Source organism: Etheostoma cragini, chromosome 1 (genome assembly GCF_013103735.1).
Source record: "Etheostoma cragini isolate CJK2018 chromosome 1, CSU_Ecrag_1.0, whole genome shotgun sequence".
Classification (NCBI taxonomy): Eukaryota; Metazoa; Chordata; class Actinopteri; order Perciformes; family Percidae; genus Etheostoma; species Etheostoma cragini.
The window spans coordinates 4,583,323-4,603,203 of record NC_048407.1 but is presented as its reverse complement, the minus strand read 5'-3'; the positions used below and the strand labels follow the sequence as shown (position 1 = coordinate 4,603,203).

The 19,881-nt window shown below is 39.5% G+C and overlaps 2 protein-coding genes across 3 annotated transcripts in view; both read left to right on the top strand.

The window, feature by feature from the left end:
• Nucleotides 1-5,452, top strand: part of nadsyn1 (NAD synthetase 1) — a 25,630-nt gene extending 20,178 nt beyond the window's left edge. Inside the window, exons 18-21 of the mRNA XM_034867798.1 lie at nt 566-635; nt 2,292-2,420; nt 4,099-4,272; nt 4,723-5,452. Of these exons, the coding sequence (XP_034723689.1) occupies nt 566-635; nt 2,292-2,420; nt 4,099-4,272; nt 4,723-4,785 (436 nt within the window). The 3' untranslated portion in view covers nt 4,786-5,452. The remainder of the gene's footprint in view (nt 1-565; nt 636-2,291; nt 2,421-4,098; nt 4,273-4,722) is intronic.
• Nucleotides 5,453-7,902: 2,450 nt separating this feature from the next.
• tpcn2 (two pore segment channel 2) overlaps nt 7,903-19,881 on the top strand; it is a 33,156-nt gene continuing 21,177 nt past the window's right edge. Inside the window, exons 1-6 of one of the 2 annotated variants that reach the window (XM_034867763.1) lie at nt 7,903-8,370; nt 14,771-14,826; nt 15,216-15,292; nt 17,181-17,358; nt 17,530-17,646; nt 19,524-19,630. In XM_034867763.1, the coding sequence (XP_034723654.1) occupies nt 8,226-8,370; nt 14,771-14,826; nt 15,216-15,292; nt 17,181-17,358; nt 17,530-17,646; nt 19,524-19,630 (680 nt within the window). In that variant the 5' untranslated portion in view covers nt 7,903-8,225. Of the gene's footprint in view, nt 8,371-13,278; nt 13,496-14,770; nt 14,827-15,215; nt 15,293-17,180; nt 17,359-17,529; nt 17,647-19,523; nt 19,631-19,881 lie in introns of those variants that run through there. The other variant, XM_034867771.1, reaches the window with a different exon arrangement.

Below are 19,881 nucleotides of genomic sequence, written 5' to 3'. Positions count from 1 at the left end.
CTTTTACTTGAGTAAAGAAGTTTAATCAGTACTTCCACTTTTACCGGAGTATTTTTTTAACACAAGTATCTGTACTTCCACTTAAGTACGGAAAGTGAGTACTTTTGCCATCTCTGTTTAATAATAAAAATATGCCTGCCTCTATGGGAATAAAACCATACCTATTTCTAGGTATGGTGAAGGGTACTATATGTGATGATGTGGGGGGGGGGGGGTCTACCTGCTTCCATAAGAATTTAACATAGGGGTGTACTTACTTAGTCCCCCGGTATTTTAAGGAAGAAGATGTATTTATGGTAATTATTCATTCACAAAGAAAATTTGTGTCCTTAAAGGTTGGATTTTTCCTCATTATTTTTTCATAAGGAATTGAGATCAATTGCCAAAAGAGGATTTTTTACTCCTCATTTTAGTCACCTTTAGTATGGGTGTATTCACTTATGCTAAGGACTGTATATAACTATGTATGTTTAGGTTTCATGCTGTCCACATTGTTTTATTAACTTTGTCATATACTTTGAATCTGCAAACACAGTATGTTGTGTGGTTTTGGTTTCCTCTGCAGCATCCTGTCCGCTCCGCCCACAGCTGAACTGGAGCCCCTGACAGACGGACAGGTGTCACAAACAGATGAGGTAGGAAGTGGAAATATATCTTTAGACCTTTTTTAGAAGGGTATATATCATAAAAAGCGTGTGCACATAAATTTGAGTGCCTACCAACTAGCACATTGTAAAATAAAACAAGCTTCTGGGCTGCCAGAAAACATGGGATTCAACAAGCCATTCAAAAAAATGAAAAAGAACGAGATAGAGTATGTCTCCTCTTAACAGAATTGCACTAAAATAAAAAAACATCTTATCTAACAGCTGGCCTGGTGAGCTACCGTTTGATTTTTCTCACATATTAAATAACTTTTTGCACAATAGTCCAGTTACTCTTGCTACAATTTACTGATTCACTTTGTGAGTATTGTTTTAACTGCAACAGTGAGACTTAAGCACCGTGTGGGTAATAAAGAGGTGGAGGTGGGTACATTACAGGAGCTGCTTCTCTGGGAAAATGGTGACATCTCTCACTCAGAACGGCATATCATATGGGTTTACTTGTACATTGTATGATAAATATTTTTTGTGCTGTTCAGATAGGAACCACAATTATTATTACACTAATCTCTAAATGCTCGGTTTTACTGCAGTAGTGACCTATTTTTGCTTTTTGTTCAGGTTTTCTCTTTTCTCATGGGCCAAATTCTCTAGGCAGGCAAAGCAGAGAAAGCCGAGGTAACCTTGCTCCTTATGACCTCATAAGGGGCAAGATTCCAAATCGGCTGAGCATCTGAGCTTTCATTTTCTCAAAGGCGGAGCAGGATACCCAGGGCTTGGTTTACCCCTATCTCCATTTCTAGACACTGGGGGACTATAGGCAGGCTGGGGGAATGCATATTAATGTTAAAAAAAACTCATAAAGTGACATTTTCATGCCATTTAATATACTCACTGAAACACCAATGGAGGTATTGAACAGAAAAACTCTTCCGGAACCAGAACCGTAACAGTGACCACCCACTTTTCTATTAGATCTAGGGTTACATTTTCCAAAGTCAAACCTTCTGTTTACAAACTTACACATAATGCACAGGTCTTACCTTGTCCTTCTTGTTGATGTAGTTTGTTATGGGAAGCATTCAACCATTTTTTTTCCATAATACTGTATTGTCGATACAGTGGCAAAAAAGCTACCCTACATTACAAGAAAAAATTAATTTGTTTATTTCTTTTTCCTCTACATGATCATCACTTTGACAGCACGATGACATGGATTTAAACCCTGTTTTTGGCTTCATATGCAGTGTTTTACCTGGGTTTGTCATAGACTTAGGTGCACATCTTTGGCGGAGGTTTTACGGGACCTCCTTCAAGAAAATGTGATGTTTTATAATTTAAAGAATTGAAATTTGACATAATTTTTGACTATTACTATTACTGCCATATATGTGTCTAAAACATTGAAAAATAGGCTACATAAAACAAAAAAAACTTTGACAAAACTCTCATTACTTTCTTAGATCTGAATATTTCTAATTATCTAACATTTGGTTTGTTTGGATGCTCACATTAATTTTATTTGGCTCGGGTGCTGCACCTAAGTCTAATAATGGAAGGGAACTCCTTGTTATGTATGTAAGACTCCGCACATGGGGTCATGAGCTGGCATTTGCTTTACTTTCTCTTTGTTCTTTTCATAATTTCATCCATATTTGTCTAACCACCTGACCCGTCCGTCCTCAGGCAGACATGGGGATGACCTACTCTGAGTTGTCGGTGATTGGACGACTGAGGAAGATCTCCAAGTGCGGCCCCTTCAGTATGTTCTGTAAACTCATTCACATGTGGAAGGATGCGCTCTCACCCACAGAGGTCAGTTAACTCCTTCACAGTGTGGGATATTTTTCTGCTAGGGAGCGTGTAGTTCTACATCTGTAAGTGGCTTGAAACAATATTGCCTAATAATGGCTACAATAGTGGATTTGTTCTGTTAATATTGTCCACTAGGGCTGCACTATATATCGTTTTTTTTTATCATCATTGCAATATCAACTGGTGCAATAAAGGCGATGAAAGACTTTTTGTGTAGTTGAAATGAAATATCAGAAAAGAATTGGACTTTATAATTGGTGCCTTTTTTTAATGTTCATTAAAACATTGTTGGAATGATTTCCTTTTGTCTTTTTTTTAAATGAACAAGCAAGTTGTATTTTGGCAGAACACTGAAATCAGCAGAAGTGCAGAACTGAGTGCACTAATATGTTTTTTCTTGCAAGAAATATTGTTATTTTGATATTCCACAATGTTATCACACATTCTCCTTATATTGTGAAACCCTAATGTCTATATTGTTAAATGGAGTAAAACTAAACCAACTGAAGTCCCGTCTGAAATTGTAATTTCCCCACTGGGGATCAATGAATAGCACAAATTAAACAAAAATAAAGAAATTAAATGTTTGATATAGTAATACCGCTAACGGCTCTGAGCTCTAGCAGCTTGGGCTAGCGTTAACGTTTCACAGAGTGACAGTAATCACTCTTAAACCGGAAGGTGTCAGTGCTTTCCAGATGAGGAGCTTTAAATTATCATTTATGCGCTTAATAGGTGAATGAGAGATTTCAGCCACTCATTGAAAATGTGTCTGTTAACCCTTGTTAACCCTTGTGTTGTCTCAACATCAATTTTGCGGTTGTCTTTTTCGACACGTCTGTCACTTTTCAGCCATGTTAAAAACAAAACTAATTTATACTTCTTACCGATGTTTTCGTCACATTTTCCTGCGCTTTTTTTGACGTTTATTGTTGTTGTTTTCCCCCCCACGTTTTTCAAGCTATTTCTGACCTTTTTTATTGGCACTTTTGTACTTTTTTTCTCCAAATGCTATAAATTGAAACACCCAAATTCACTGAAAGTACTGATCTTGTATTTTATTTTCCTTGTGAAGAGTAATGGTTGTATTGAACCATGCACGTTATTTTTTTCACAATATGGTTGAAAGAAACCCAATTTTCTGATATAGAAACGTTTTGAAAATGGGTCAAATTTGACCCAAGGACAAAGGAGGGTTATGCACTGATAATAAATATTATGCATTTAGCACATAGACTGTAAAAATAGTGAATGTTGCCTTAGCCATTGGTTTGTGGACTGCTTTTGGGGGTTCGGTGCCTTGCTTAAGAGCACCTTGGAAGTGCCCAGGAGGTGAACTGGCATCTCTCCAGCTACCAGTCCACCATCTTACTTTGGAAATTTGGGAGAAGCCAGGCCCATATTACGCGTTTGTCATTTCCGTTTTAGTTTTTTTGGGCGACAATACAGATTAGCGCCGGATGCTGTTATGAAGACGTATTTTTTGCAACCAGTGGAGTCGCCGTCTGCTGGACATGAGATAGAATGCAGCTTTAAGGATCTTCCACATCGGTTTCACTTTTCAGACACGGAAGCTTCGTCCATTATTTTTACATTCTATGATTTAGCAGCTGTTAGCAAGACCTTTACCTAACAAAACCTAACTAAAAATGAACAGTGTGTCATCTTCTTTCTTTAGGTAGCCCAGAAGGTGAAGCACTTCTTCCGCATGTACTCCATGAACCGCCACAAGATGACCACGGTGACGCCGTCCTACCACGCCGAGAGCTACAGCCCCGACGACAACCGCTTTGACCTCCGACCCTTCCTCTATAACACTCGCTGGACCTGGCAGTTCAGGTGCATTGACCAGGTAGGAATAGGGCAGCGACTTCCCTTTCACTTCATTTGCATGTTAGAATGTGGGCTAAACAGGAAAGTAAACAGAGGACAATAATGTAGACTTACTGTACAGCAATGAACTGTGAATGAGGATAGTTGTCTATAGCATTTGGTAGAGCTGGGCTTTCCATAGTTGTTCCAATATTGATGGAGAAAATGTTTAAGGACAGATTGGATACCACATAATTACGCCCAGAAGAAAATCTACTTTAAAAGTAGTTTATTTATGTTCTTTTTCCGCTCTGATTCTGATAAATTATGTGACACACTGCTATCAGATCAGTACTCTGTATCGCCTGATATGCATGTTCAGGTATCGGGATCTGGAAGCAAAAATGGTAACCTCTCTACTTTTGTCAATGGCTGAGTAAAATTTACATCTTTATAGACTTGTTTCCATGTTTCTTTTCCTTTCCCACAGGTGTCCCAGGAGACAGCAAACACCCCACAGCAAAAAGAACCTGAGGTCTTCAATGTCCAGTGATTATCTATCCCAACTGAGATCAAAAAGAGAAAGGTAGATAGATAGATAGATAGATCATTTTGTTGTTGTTGGTGATTTTAGTGTAAATTTCAGACAAGCCAAATACTTTGTACTGTGTTTGCAAGCACTGGGCCAAGCAGGGGACAGAATCCCTTTTTGGCACTACTGTATATAGACCTTTGTTCTACCCAGTGGTGGAATGTAACTAAGTACATTTACTTAAGTACTGCATAAGTACAATTTTGAGGTACTTATACTTTTCTGGAGTATTTTTTGCTACTTCATACTTTTACCCCGCTACATTTGTTTGACGGCTTTAGTTACTGTTTCCGTTTTTTCTCCCCTCCCTGTCCAGTGAAGACCATGTATCACCAGATGTGTCGATGTTGAAAAGGTCAGGTGAAAGATGAAGTTGTTCCTTCTGTGCTGTTTTTTCTGACACCATGAAAAACTTCAAAAAAAAGTAGTTCTCACAGAGGTTCTCACAGGACAGCGATGCTACAAACATATGATGTTATAGCATATGATGCACTGCTGTAGATGAAGCTACCCGACCGTATATAAAGCACGTAAAATTCTAAAGCAACCCCCCAAACATCCACAGCCGTAAAATGCGACACACACAATAATGCAACTAGAATATCAATCCAGAGACATCAGATGGAATAAGAAAAAACAGACAGGGGAACTTTAAGGACTTAACCTTTCATACTTTTAAGTACATTTACCTAAAGATACTGTACTTTTGTTTTCACTTAAGCAAGGGTTTGAATGCAGGACCTTTACTTGTATTGGAGATCTTCACAGTGTAGAATAAGTACTTTCACTGCAGTAACAGAGCTGAATACTTCTTCCACCACTGTTTCTACCTCAGCTCTCGTCACCTTTGTGACACAAATGCAGTCATTTATGCAACCTTAGCCTCGGACCTTTAAGAAAAAAAATCTACAAACAATACCATCTTGTATTTGCTTCAGTATATCCACAGAATTGTATTTCAGATAAATATTGAAATGTTTAGTTTCTACATGTGTGTCCACCTATTCTGTATATGTATGTAAAGCAATTGGTTCACCCTAATAAATCCTTCTCTTAACACTTTTCTTAGTAGGTACTGTATAACTACACAAAAAACTATTTTTATAAATGTTCACTATGGGTCAATCTCCAGAGTATGGTCTTGCTACACCACCTAGGATAGGAGAAAAAAACAATTGGCTTGTTTGCATTTCTGTAAACCAATCAGTATCTTCCTGGGCAGCGATTAGCCCCGATATGTGCCAGATGACAGGCTTCATCCAGGCAATGTACGCCCTTTGAGGAAGATTATATTTATATATATATAACAGATATAACAGTTGATGCCTCAAAATATATAGGTGTAAAACATACATACGATTGAAGATAGTATGTATTTTTGTTTAGGGAAAGCCTACAACAAGCCGAAGAGTCTTTAGCAAAGTACAAATACTTTGTAATTAAGTAGAAATTTTGGCTATCTATACTTTATTGGAGTAATGATTTTACAGCTGACCTTTTACTTCTACTTACATTTCACGCAATTATCTGCACTTTCTACTCTTCATTTTAAAAATAGACTTGTTACTCCTATTTATGTTTTCATGTTGCTTCTCATTGTTCAAATCCACCCAAAAAAAAAAAAAAACTATCCAGATAAATCACGCCATTCAAATACAGTGAATTTGATTGTGTTTGGATGAGAAATAAATTCATATACCATTCCGAGACCCTATTGGTTTGTACGCCATCCATCGCACCTGCTCATGACACAAATCACGTCCCAATCCAGCAAGGAAATAGCAGACTTATGTGTCCTAGTACGAAGATGTTCGTGGCAAAGACTCAAGAGAACTCGAGGGAAATGTCACTGCTAAGCACCAGCAAGGAGGTTGGTAGCCTGGGAGACCAGCCAACCCTTCTACATCCCTGGCCGTACCTGGAACAGGAGGTTGGTAGCCAGGGAGACCAGCTAACCAGTCTACATCCCTGGCCGTACCTGGACCAGGACTGTTTGTCAGATCAAATCAGCATTTAAAGCTTTCTGGAATGTGGGGTTTGCACCTTTGCTGATTGTCTGCTTTCTAGACCAAACATTGAATTGATTTCAAACATTCTTCATCAGATTAATCAAGGATCCAGTGGTTCATCATTGGTTGTTGCTCTATTATTTAAGTTAAAAGTATAACATCAGTAAAAATTGTGACTCTAAACAATGAGATTCACCTAATCAAAATTATGACAGTGAAAGGTTTGACATATTCAAAATACATGCGCTACATTTTGACTTGATCTCATTAAGTTGGCCTATAACTGCCTGACTCAGGGGGCTTTCACACCAGCGTCATTAAGCCCCAGAGTGTGTTTCTCCCTTGGTGTTACCTGCAGGCCAAAACGCACCAAAAGGACCAAACAAACAAACTCTAGAGCAGGTTGTTTGTGGTGAGATCACGATGTACTATTTAAATGGAATGAGCTGGTTTAACCATGGAGATGCGAGATATATGCACTAGTCCAGAACACAGGACCTCCTTCCTAAATCACTTTGTAAATGTCTTTTTATGTCTCTTTTTATAGCCAACGTTTTTTTTATTATTTGTATAATTGTTTTTGTTATTATTGTTATTATTTCTGTTATTACATTACGTTATTACTGTTATCTTTATACTGTCTTCCTCCTTTTCTCTCTATACTGTATTCTTCTTGCTAAAAACAAATGCTGGAAATTTCAATTTACCTTGTGGGAGTCATCCCAAAAGGATTAATAATTAGTCTAATTAGACTTCAACTTCTCTCGACTTAAGTCTAACTTTAAGTCTAAAACAAGAAGAAACAAAAAGATTAAAAAACAAGAACAGTATCTACATTACTGAAGATTGTTTATCTTAAATCTCATTTTGAAGACATTTTGTTAAAGCACCAATCCTATAATATCGCCACAATGTCGAAATCGAGGTATTAGGACAATAACATTGAGATATCGGAATTCCTCCATATCGGCCATCCCTAAAGCCACTTTCCTCCCCGGAATAGTGACGATTCTTCTCCTGTCATCACTGTCAGAGAGCCTGTCTTCCCGCTCTCTGTACGGCTGTAGACTGCAGCACGTGCACTGTGCTGTAGGTGGGGTTTGTGTTTTTAAAGTCAGTGTAAAGTGATACTTGAGGACAGGACAGGAAGGTGGAGCAGAGCAGAGCCGAGCCGAGCCCAGCCGAGAGAGAGTTCCTAAAAGCACATTCCTCTGCCCTCAGCTTGGTGGTAGCTATGCTGTTGGAAGCTATAACTGTGACCGTCGCTGTGACTGAACAGACGGGCTAAACGGAGCTTCACCAGAGTACATTTCCCTCCGTCTCCTACCACACTTCTACTTTCACTTTCCCAGCGGATGAGCGGAAACAGAACTTCAACAATTGATTTCCTGAATGGAAACGGACAGTCTGCTGAGTGTGAACGGAGTGTCCGGGGACTATGGCTCCTCGCCGGGCTTAGAGGACCGCGGGGCCCCGGGCAGCAAACCGATGTCGTACACTTTGGCCCGGGACGTGTGCAGGGTCGGCGGGGACACAGGTGAGTGGAAGTGTATTATTAGCACACTCTCAGGACGGTGGCCTTTCCTCTGTTTGTTATTCGGTACAAAAAAGCCAGTGGAAAATTATTCTAATGTATATCATACATGAAAAGTCCCATATGCAAAACTTTACTCAAATACAGAAGTGGAGGACGTTTACAGATCAATTTACTTAAGTAACAGTAGCCTAGGAATGGGTTACCACACTGTAGGATACACACTCTGTTACGAGTAAATGTCCTGCATTGAAAATGTTACGTATAAGTAACCTATAATCATGAAAATGTACTTTAATGTATTAAAAATAAAAGTAGGCTACTTAATGCTGAAAATTCCTCACATTTTATAAACTAGAATACATACCAACAAACTGTCAATCAGCTAAAGCTGGGCAATATATTGATATTATATTGATATCGTAATATTAATCTAGATAATACCTTAGATTCTAGCTATATCGTCATATCGTGATATGACATAAGGTTTGTCTTTTCCTGGTTTTAAAGGCTGGATTACAGTAAAGTGATGTACTTTCAGACTGTTGTAACTGTTGTATTATTTGCCTTTACCCACCTAGTCATTATATCCACATGATGATTATTTATCAAGAATATCATTGTGTAAATATTTTGTGAAAGCACCAATAGTCAACACTACAATATCGGTCAATATCGAGGTATGTGGTAGAAAATATTGTGATTTTTGATTTTCTCCTTTTCGCCCAGCCCTACAATCAACTAAGTGTTTAATGGTCTAAACATTTCAACTGGACTTAAAGGCCATTATATTGTTGGGTAGTTAAATGTGCCAAAATCTGTAATTAACTAACTAGTACCTAAAGCTGTCAGATGAATGTAGTGGAGTAACAGATTTTTGTTTCTGAAGTGTAGCGGAGTAGAAGTAGAAAGTGGCATGAAAAGAAAAGACTCAAGTAAAGTACAACTACCTCAGATGTTTACTTATAAGTACAGTATTTGATTAAATGTGCATGGTTACATTCCACCACTGGTGGTGGAGGAATGTTCAGATCCTTTAATACAGGGGTCTTCAACGTTTTGAGGCAAGCCAAGGGTTAAAACAGATCAGGGACCCCCTACCACATATTGTATAAATTAATTTGCACATTAAACCGGGCCTACAATAGCGTGTAGGGCAGCCTAAAGCTTTCAAACATAGCTTTTTTTGCATAGAATGCTAAGCTATTAAATAGCCTAATAATTGTAGGCAAGATTTTATAAATCTTGTTTTAATGTTTAACACACATTGAGCACATTGAATCCTATGATTAATGTATCTGTTTAAGGCTATCTTATAGTGACTATGCCTTACCTATAGGACTTTACTTATAGGCCAGTAAGCAGTTGGGATTTATATTTGCTAAAATTCTGTTGGATGCATTGACTCTGAGGACCCCCTAAGGGTCGCGAAACTGTTGAAGATCCTTGCTTAGTTAAGCACAACAACGCAAAATTCCTACAACAAAAGTCTAAGAGGCATGTTAAAGACTTTACTCAAATATAAGTAGGCCTACAAGTACAACTAACCCACTAAAGTAGTAAAGAAAAATAGTCCCTATCAGCATGGCAGGTCAACCCCATCTAGGGCCCCTACTGACACCAGCAGGACCAGCTGGCCCTCAATAAACTGAGTAATAAATGCAAGGAGCATTCCACCTTGTTAGGCTCTTTAAAGCTAACCAAGTTATAGCAGTAGTGATGTGTCCTGTGACTCAGATGAAAGGTTTCACTTACTCTCAGTCACTTTATGTTTGGATCCACTAAGGTTTTATATAATTCTAATGCCACATCAGGGTCAGGACGCGTTATTAGGTGACTTTCTTAGGGATGGGTCTAAATGCTGATAGTAGGCAACGATATTGAAATTTTAGATAAATATAATAGGCAAATTTCCACAATGTTCTTATGCTTCATTGATGCTTCTAAAGCATTTGATCGTGTTAATCATGAGAAATTATTTTTAAAATTGTGTAAAAGTGGGGTCCCTGGTTTTATAATTAGAATCTTGGTGTATTGGTACTCTCATCAGACAATGAGAGTAAGATGGGGGAATGTAATGCCAGTTCCCTTCCAAGTGACCAATGGTGTTTGCCAGGGAGGAATTCTGTCTCATTTTCTTTTTAATATGTATATGAATGAGTTGTCTTTGATTTTAAATGCATGTGGTACAGGCTGTAGGGTTGGTGACTTACTTATTAATCACACGCAGATGATTTGGTCATCTTCAGCCTATATACTGCTGGTCTCTAACAGCTTCTGAGACAAACAGTATGTTGTTGATTTTGATATAAAATACAATGCTAAAAAGAGAAAGGTCACGATTATCAGAAGTAGAAAAGACCGACAGGCAACTTTCCCTGACTTCTATCTGTCTGGCACTGCACTTATGGTGTGCAGTGAGATGACATATTTAGGCCATATTATTGCAAATGACCTCTCTGATAATAAGGATATCTATAGGCAGCGTCGGAAACTGTATGCTCAAGCAAACATGCTGGGTCGTAAGTTTAGCATGTGCTCTGTACCTGTGAAAATCTCACTCTTTAGAGCGTATTGTACAACTTTGTATCCGGCCTACTTGTGGTGTCGTTATAAGCAAGGCAGCATTAGAAAACTCATAGTGGCTTATAATGACAGCACGAGGCTGCTGCTGAATGCTCCAAGAGGCTCCAGTGCAAGCCATATGTTTGTCAGCGTTGGGGTACCTACCTGCTCTGCTGCTTTACGTAACCTGATGTATAGATTCATGTGTAGGGTATCTGAGTCAGAAAATGACATAATCACTGTTTTGGCTAACCCTGCACGTAGTTTTGTCAGATTCTCCTCCAGATTGTGGAACCATTGGCAAACATGTCTGTATATTTGACGCTGAACATTGTGGAAGGCATTATTTTTTGTATTTTTATTTTTTTGTGTTTGTGCATGTTCTTATTGTGATATGGATTCCCCCGGGTCTGAAACGTTTATATATAATTACAAGAACATTTTCAAGGTTGATAATGGAAGGAACAGAGCGATGTTTGGGGAAATCCTTTTGTTTCCCTGTCTGACACAGAGTCAGAGGAAAAGATCGGTCTGCTTGCCCTGTATAGAGATAGACCCGTGACGTTTTTAGCCTAGCTTAGCACAAAGACTGGAAAAAGAGGGAAACTACTACCATAGCTCCGTCAAAAGTGAAAAACCCAGACGGCGACAACTATAACACCATCTTATTTTCCACATTTGTTTTGTGCTATAACAATGTGCAAACCTTTTTTTGTATGTTTTTTTGACAATGTGCAAACCTTGTAACCTCAGTGTGAGGACAGGTTGGTATAATGGATTCAAGTCTAAGTGTGTTTTCACATGTGGTCCTTTTTAGGGCACTTTAGGCCTTTTAGATGTGAAAGGGGAGAGAGAGGGAATGACATGCAGCAAAGGGCAGCAGATCAGAGTTGAACCTGCGACAGGGATGGAACCTTGGTACATGGGGCACACGCTCTATCTGATGAGCTATCCAGGCATCCCTCTTCGGGCCTTTTCACACAATAAAGCCCGAACCAAGGTCCGGACAAAGGTTCATGTTTTTGTTACATTGTATTCATTTGATCCGGTTAGTTGTGGTTTCACAACCCACTAAAGATCTCTACATGGCATGTGTACATCCTGTTGCCATCACATGTGAGAGCAGCGACTCCTGATACTTGTAATTAATTTGTTTATAGACGGTCTTTCCCGGCCTCTCGTATCCTCTTTCTGGTGTCTGAACTTTTTTGATTGTTGCTCATCCCGTGCTAATGCGGCTCTTTTTGTTTTATCGCATTAACCCGGGAGCTTTACTTGGGTTTTGAGGAGCTGCGGCATTTATTCAGAGACAAACCTGAAACCTACACTGTACATTCACTGCCGCTTCCAACCTGGGGGGACCAAAGCAGGAAAGGTTATGGAGCCCCCGAGGTGACATGGAAGGAAAAAAAAAATCAAGGAAAAAAGAATTACAAAAAAACATGTACTGGGGACAAACACTTTTACGAAATCTTGCCTTTGTTTTGCAAGATTAAGTTTAATTTGCGAGATCTTGACTTTGACAAGTTATTGCAAATCCAACAAATAATAAGGCTAATCTAGCTAACCTAGCTAGCTAGCTATTTTGAGTTTTATTTGCGAAATCTTGACTTGACTACGAGCTATCTAGGTAGGTTAGCATTATTGTATGTTGCTTGTGCAAGAACTTGCGAATAAAACTCGATGTCTCGCAAAATAAATTCAAGATCTCGCAAAATTGATAGTTCCAGTACATGTTTTATTAATTTGAATGTTTTTTTTTCCTTGATGTCAAAGTCAAGATTTCGTAATTAGAACTCGAGATCTCGCAAAACAAAGTCAAGATCTCGCAAAGTGTTTGCCCACAAGTGTTTTTTTGTAATTATTTTTTCCCTATGTGTCACCTCGGGGGCTCTGTAAAAAGTTCACTAGTGTGGCTTTAAGTTATAATAATAGTGATGCAACATGCAGTTTGTAACAACAGAAACATTATTCATGTTATGTTTCTTGACATTTGACTCTAAAAGGGCTGTACTGTATATTAAAGTGCTCATATTATGCTCATTTTCAGCTCAATAATTGTATTTAGAGGTTGTACCAGAATAGGGTTATGTGGTTTAATTTTCAAAAAACACAATATTTTTTTGTTACTGCACATTGTTGCAGCTCCTCTTTTCACCCTGGGTGTTGAGCTCTCTGAGTGAGGCATCTCACTTCTGTTCCATATTTTGTTGTGAGTGTTACAAAGGGACGCACGCTTGTCACGGAAGTAAAGGCGGGACTACAACAGAGCTGTTTGGAGCAGTTGGTAAACAGTGTTTCTGTTGGAGATGGTAAATCCCTTTGGGGGGGGACCATTGGGCTTTTTCGCTTTGTAAACCTATAACATGCACAAAAAAGATATATAACACAATAAAGGAAAGGGCAAAAGCCAAAAAGCATATTTTAAGCACTTAAATGTACATCATAAACTTATAAGTCTTTCCTACCGTCCTGTGAGGTCACCTGACCTGACGCTGTAATGTCTGAAAGGTGATTGGAGTGGAAGCTCAGATAATTGAAGGAAGCGGCTGACAAAATGAATGTGATTTCAGAAACAGATTGTACCCAGCATAAAAACACACGAAATCACATAATTTTGTCTTTTTTAATGAAACCCAGGATTTTTTTTATGTATTTAACAGTATTACTAATATGAAATGTAAATGAAGCCACTTATAGACATGCACCTCATGAAATGGGCTTGCAGCCGTTTCAAGTGTTGTCCTGTCAGTGGCCTCCACCTCTATGACACATCCTGCTGTGAAGGGTTGAGTCAGCAGCACCAAGTGTGTGTGTGTGTGTGTGTGTGTGTGTGTGTGTGTGTGTGTGTGTGTGTGTGTGTGTGTGTGTGTGTGTGTGTGTGTGTGTGTGTGTGTGTGTGTGTGTGTGTGTGTGTGTGTGTGGCCAGCACTGAGTCATCATGTCTGTCTCTATGTAGCTGCTGGATGGAAAAGTTACACTCATTAAACATAATCACATGACAGCTGTATAGCCTTGAGTCTCTGACAGCTTCTACCCTATTCTGTTCTGATCTATTCAATGCTACTCTATTTTTTTTACTCTTTTTTTCTAGCACGCATTCCACCATCTCTACATGGTTTGCTTTACAGGTTTTGTCCAAATCCTACAAATGTTTAAAAAATAGCAAATTTGATTAGTCATTTTACTCTTGAGCAGGAGTTTAGACCTAGTCTTGTTTGTATTTTGTACCACATCCCTTCAGCTATATCCCAGTTCCTGTTCTTTATTTCCCAATTGTGCCTCAAGAATAAATAACTTTCACCTCAGCTCCCAATCCAACCTGTCAAGAAAGAACTATAGACTGTAAATATAATAGACGTAGCTTCAGTGACGTCACCTATTGGTTTGTGCACTGCCGTTCTGAAGCCTCGGCTTTTTCTCATAGACTTCTATAGAAATGAGATAGAATGCAGGTTTAAGGCACGTCAGCATTGGGTTCGATTTTCAGACCTGGAAGCTATGTCTAGTATTTTTACAGTCTACGGAAAGAACTAACTTCCACATCAGCTCCCAGTCCAACCAGTTCTACAGACAACAATATCTCAGACAGTTCCTGCTGTGTTTTTAGTCAGAGGACAACGCTCTGAAACCGAAAATCAACATTACCCAACATCGCTTAGAGCACCTTTAAGTTATTTACTGAGTGAAGAAACACATTGGGATTCGGGACTGGGACTGTGATCACAGTTCTCAGAGCACAGATGACATACTGTATGTCACGATTAGGTTAGTTGTTGTTCTTCTTCTTCTTCTGGAAGTGTTCAGATGGTCCTACTCACACCTTCTTGGTCCACAGATGATGAGGACCTCTACATCCAACAAGCTGTTGTATTCATCGAGGATGCCATACAGGTAAAAACTATGACTTTCTTAATTAATTTCACGTTTGCTTAAAAGGTGAATGAACATGCAAAAGCATTGACAAAACGAATCATATTGTGGGTAGAGTTGGACCTTAGAAAGTTCTTCATGCTCATTCTCCTTCATGAATTCACCTTACTTTAAGATGTCTTGGATAACAATATCTACCATAGGTTATAGTTTATGAAAACTAACCTAGTAAGGTTGTGTGAACTTTGATCACAACCCCGACATTTTTAGCTTTATGTGAAATGTACGCTTCAGTTATTTTAGTTTTTTTAAACTAAGGAACACCGCAAAAGTCAGACCCTTACTTCAGCCCAAAGATTAGCAAAAACGTCTCAACAGCTGTCTTCTTCCCTTTGTGTACTTGTTTATAGTATCGGTCCATAAACCACCGGGTGGACGCGCGCTCTCTCCGCCTGTATCGATGGTACTACTCCAGGATAGGCCAGTGGTAAGTTCTCACCTGCTCAGGCCAGGTCATCTATTCACAAAACTCTATCTGAGATGATGTTTGCAAGTTTATGGCCACATATCTGCAGGGACAGAAAGAGTTTCCAATAGGCCCTTTTCACAGACAAATTGAATTCCATTTAACTGCGACAGAATAGAACCGAGCCGTCGTTAATATTATTAGTAACACTTGTGCTTTTCCTGCAATCACAAGTCAAACAGTTCTGGGAAAAAGGAAGTCAGAGGTCACTTACCAGCTGCTGAGATTTCTAGTTTTTAAGAACCGCTATTATAACCGCTTTTCAGCATCCAATGTGTAGGCTTGAGGTGTGCTAGAATAGGCTTACGTGCTTTGATGTTCAAAAAAACATATTATGTATTTTATACTATCCGTAGCTGCAGCTCCCCTAACTGAAACACTCAGCTGGTCCACTGGTTGGGCTGTGCTCGCTCAGGCAGCACCTATGGGCAGCACAGAGGAAAAACTGGGCTGGCTCTCTCAATCTGTGACATCACTAATTTAGGAATTTCAAACATGAATGTGGGGGAGGCTTTTCAGCTTGTTGTAGGAAAGAAAGAAATGTGTTTGTTGGTACTTTAAACATCTAATACGTACACAAAACTATATAACACACTTTCAAAAATTCCAAAGTGTCTTAGAGTAGAAAATCAGTCCTCACTGGCTGAAAATCCTTAGAAAGCTTTTTTAAGCTTTTACACTCAGGTATAGAAATTGGCTTTAGAGGTTTTGGTAGATAGAATGTGTTATCTGTGGACAGAGGCAGGCTAGCTTTGTACCCCATGGATGTATTACAAAAACTGGATATAGTGTGCGCGGTAGAGCCCTTTTTGTTCCAACGAAAGTTGGTCAGTGGCGCATGAAGACATCAAGGAGCCACAAATGACCCGGGTGATCGGCACTGCTTCCTCACTGTGTGGACCAAAGAGCAGGCTGCACCATATACCTCCACCGGCCAAGCCGGCTACATCCGGTTTAGTGCTAAATCCACACTGTTATATCCAAGATTGATCAACTTTATGTCCATAATTCATCGCGTTTTGGCTCATTTCTGCTGCTGCGTCTGTTCTCTTCGTCTCTCTCTCTCCTGTCTGTTTTTCAGGAAATACATGCCCATATATGGGAGATAAAGTCTACCCTCTTGTATGGAAGGCCAGAGGGGACAGAAAGGCCTTTAGACTCTATGGAAGGCCAAATTGTGCACTATTTAGACACACATTTGCTTGTATAGCATTGCTGTGGGTGTAATATCAATAAATATGACATTATTATGTTATTATTGGCATAAGTAAATGTCATGAGAGCAAAAGCGTCTTGACTTTCTTTGAAGAAATGCATGTATTTTGTCAACTGTATGAGTTATAATGATTATTTCTTCACAGTGTGACTCCCAAGACATATGAGAAAAGTGTTTTAGAAAGGAAAATGGCTTATTCATTACTTTTCTGTCTGTGATATCAATCTGGAAGATTCTTGTTCCGTTTTATTTATTTATTTATCTTTAAGGCCCTACAGCCATTTTTAACATGCAAGTGACCTCACTGCAACCCAAATATTCTAATAACCCAGTTTGTCCTAAAAAAATGATGTTCATATCTTGACTGTAGAAAACAGGGTTGATGTTTTAAAAGCTTTTTTATAAAATAAATCCAGACGGAAATTAAACTGTAAAAATGGCCTCTGGGCCCCCAGGGTTAACAATCGGGACGTAAGAATTGTAATTGGTGATAACTTTTTTTGAGCAAGAGATAACTTTAGAAAACACCAGCTGGTAAGCCTCATTAACTCACTGAGATGGAGTAAAGATCTTTCCATTTTTTTTCTGCCATGCTTCCATCTATTTGTCTATCCACTCACCCATCCTTCCCAGGGGCTTGGGCCTAACCATTGCGGTGGTGTTGTTGCTGGCATTCGTGGAGCGCCCGTCCTCCCTGTCCGTCTCCTCGGACCCCCGGCATCGCTCTCCACCCTGGGAGCCTCCTTGCGGCTTCACCGAAAGCATCGAGATGGTCTGCCTCGTCATCTTTTCTCTTGATCTTGCGGTTAAGGTAAGCACAAAAGAAAAGATTTGCTGCCAGGAGGACATTGGCAGCTGTCTGCTTGAACAAAGGTTTCAACACGGATTTGATGTTTCCAAATAATTTTGCTGCTTTTGATAGCTATCACCTTCCCAATTGTCCATTTCAACCACCGCTTCACTCCATCTGTTTTGTCCTCAGAGCTACTTGATTGGCTGGGAGGAACTCAGAAAGAACAAATGGCTGATCGGCTACACAGTCGTCATTTCAGTTTCCACCATTGACTGGGTGCTGTCTGTCAGCATGGTGTGTGATGAGGTGAGCCTGTCCTCCGTCATGCTCCTCTTAACATGTTGTGCTTAGAGGAGTTCAGTGTACCATCATTACCAGCTGAAGAGGTTGGCCAAGTGCTGACACCGTTAAAGGAGACAAAATGCATGACTCAGCGAGGAGTAGATGCAGGTGTAGAATTTATTACAACAGAAAAATCAAGGCTTACGTGAGTTTTAAACAGGGTGTCCGCGGGGTCTTTAAAAGTCTTAGAAAGACTGAAACTTCAAAATCTAAATTTTAGGCTCTAAAAAGTCTTACATTTGCTTAAGAATTGTGTTCTAGGGAAGACCTCTAGCTCACCCAGTGAGAGTGTTCGCCCCATTGGCTGAACTATGAGTCTCCAGCAGAGGACATTATGTACAGGGTCAAACGAGCAGGGAGGGAGCTAACAGGTGAAACAGGAAATCAGACTCAAACAGGAAACAACACACAAAACGAAACACTACAAAATAAAACAGGAGGAGGAGGAAGCAACAAAACATAGGGCATGAGTTAACAAAATAAAACAGAAAATGTAACACTTTAAGTAGCCATTAAGACTAGAAAAGGGCTATATAAGAACAGTACATTTACATCAACATGCAGTGATGGCGAAGAACTGTGAGGCAAATTCATTTCTTACTTGTTTATATATTTTAATATCTTGACAATGTATTAAAAACACACATGAGGACATATATTGGACACATGAGGACCTACTATCTAGACAAGAGCAGGGCACAGTCTTATCTCAGCAAGCTCTTTGGTACTTCACTTAACAGAAGATATAATAACTTTTGTTAAGCAGCACGGTGGCTCAGTGGTTAGCACTTCTGCTTCACAGCAAGAAAGTTCTGGGTTTGAAATCAGGTTGTCCTGTTGTTGTGGAGCATTTGCATGTTCTCTCCTTGTTTGCATGGGTTTCCTCTGGGTGCTCCGGTTTCTTCCCACTAGGACTAGAGTTGAAATTAGCCGACAGGCTAACACTACAGAAATGTTTAATTATTAATGTGCATTGTCTTATTCAAATAAATAAATCTACTGCTCAGGGTTAAAATCTAATATTTGTTAATGTCAAATTAGTTTGTCGGAAGGTAAATTCATGTATCCCTTTAAGTGAATTAAAGGGGTACTTTACTGAAAGTCAACCAACAGCCACGTTCTCCCTACTCACAGGCCAGCAGAAAAAGGTCCCGCTGACACGTTTGACACAAACCGCGTTACTTGAAGGTTTGTTGCCGGCCCTAGGTCTGTTGTTTGGACTACGGACCTTTTTTCCGCACACGGACACAAAGAGTAGAAGCAGATCCAGAGAGACAGCTGTCCCTCTTTCTTTGTCAAACTCAGACCAAACTCAGAATATAAACTAAGTGGTGGTTACTTCTCACCTGATGTGTTTTCAGAAACACATTTCAGCTTACTGACAACCTTGCATTACATCACCCACCAGCAAAGCGTTTAAGAGGTGCAGTGCATTTTGGTACCATGGCATTTTGAGCAAAAGGAAAACCACTTTTCTCTGTTTTTAGCGCCAATTTAAAAAGGTATTGCGCCTTTCTACTAGACATTTTGCATAGACAACCCAGTTTACTACACTGAGAGTGTGGTATATGAGATTGCATTTTTAATAAATTTGAATAATGTAAATATACATTTCATGGAGGATAAAAGGTATATCTGCAGACATCTTATATTCAGCACAGTTGAAAACTCTTACGATTTACAGTTCTGTTGAAATGAATGTTCCTGTTCTTGTGAGTCTGCTTGCCAAGCTAAAACCCCCAACAGGGCCTACTCGGTGTTAAAAGGGCCTAGTGAATTCAAGTGAACCATGATCGCCCTGCATTTCAGAAAAGTGATCCTGTCTCCTCTCTGTTAATCAGAAACTTCGAGTACGGCGACTCCTTCGGCCTTTCTTCCTCCTTCAGAACTCTTCCTTGATGAAAAAGACACTGAAGTGCATCAAGAGGACTCTGCCAGAGATCGCCAGGTATTTGACTCCTTCACAACGGCAGCGCTAGACACTAAAACAGTGACACCAGCAGTTGGCCCACTTATCTTTGCTTATTTTTTTCACCATTTAACAAAAAAAAAACGGGCCGCATGGGTAGCTCACCTGGTTGAGCGTGCACCCCATGTACAAAGGCTCAGCTTTCCCACTTTCCTGACATACAGTGGGTACGGAAAGTATTCAGACCCCTTTAAATTTTTCACTCTTTGTTTCATTGCAGCCATTTTCCA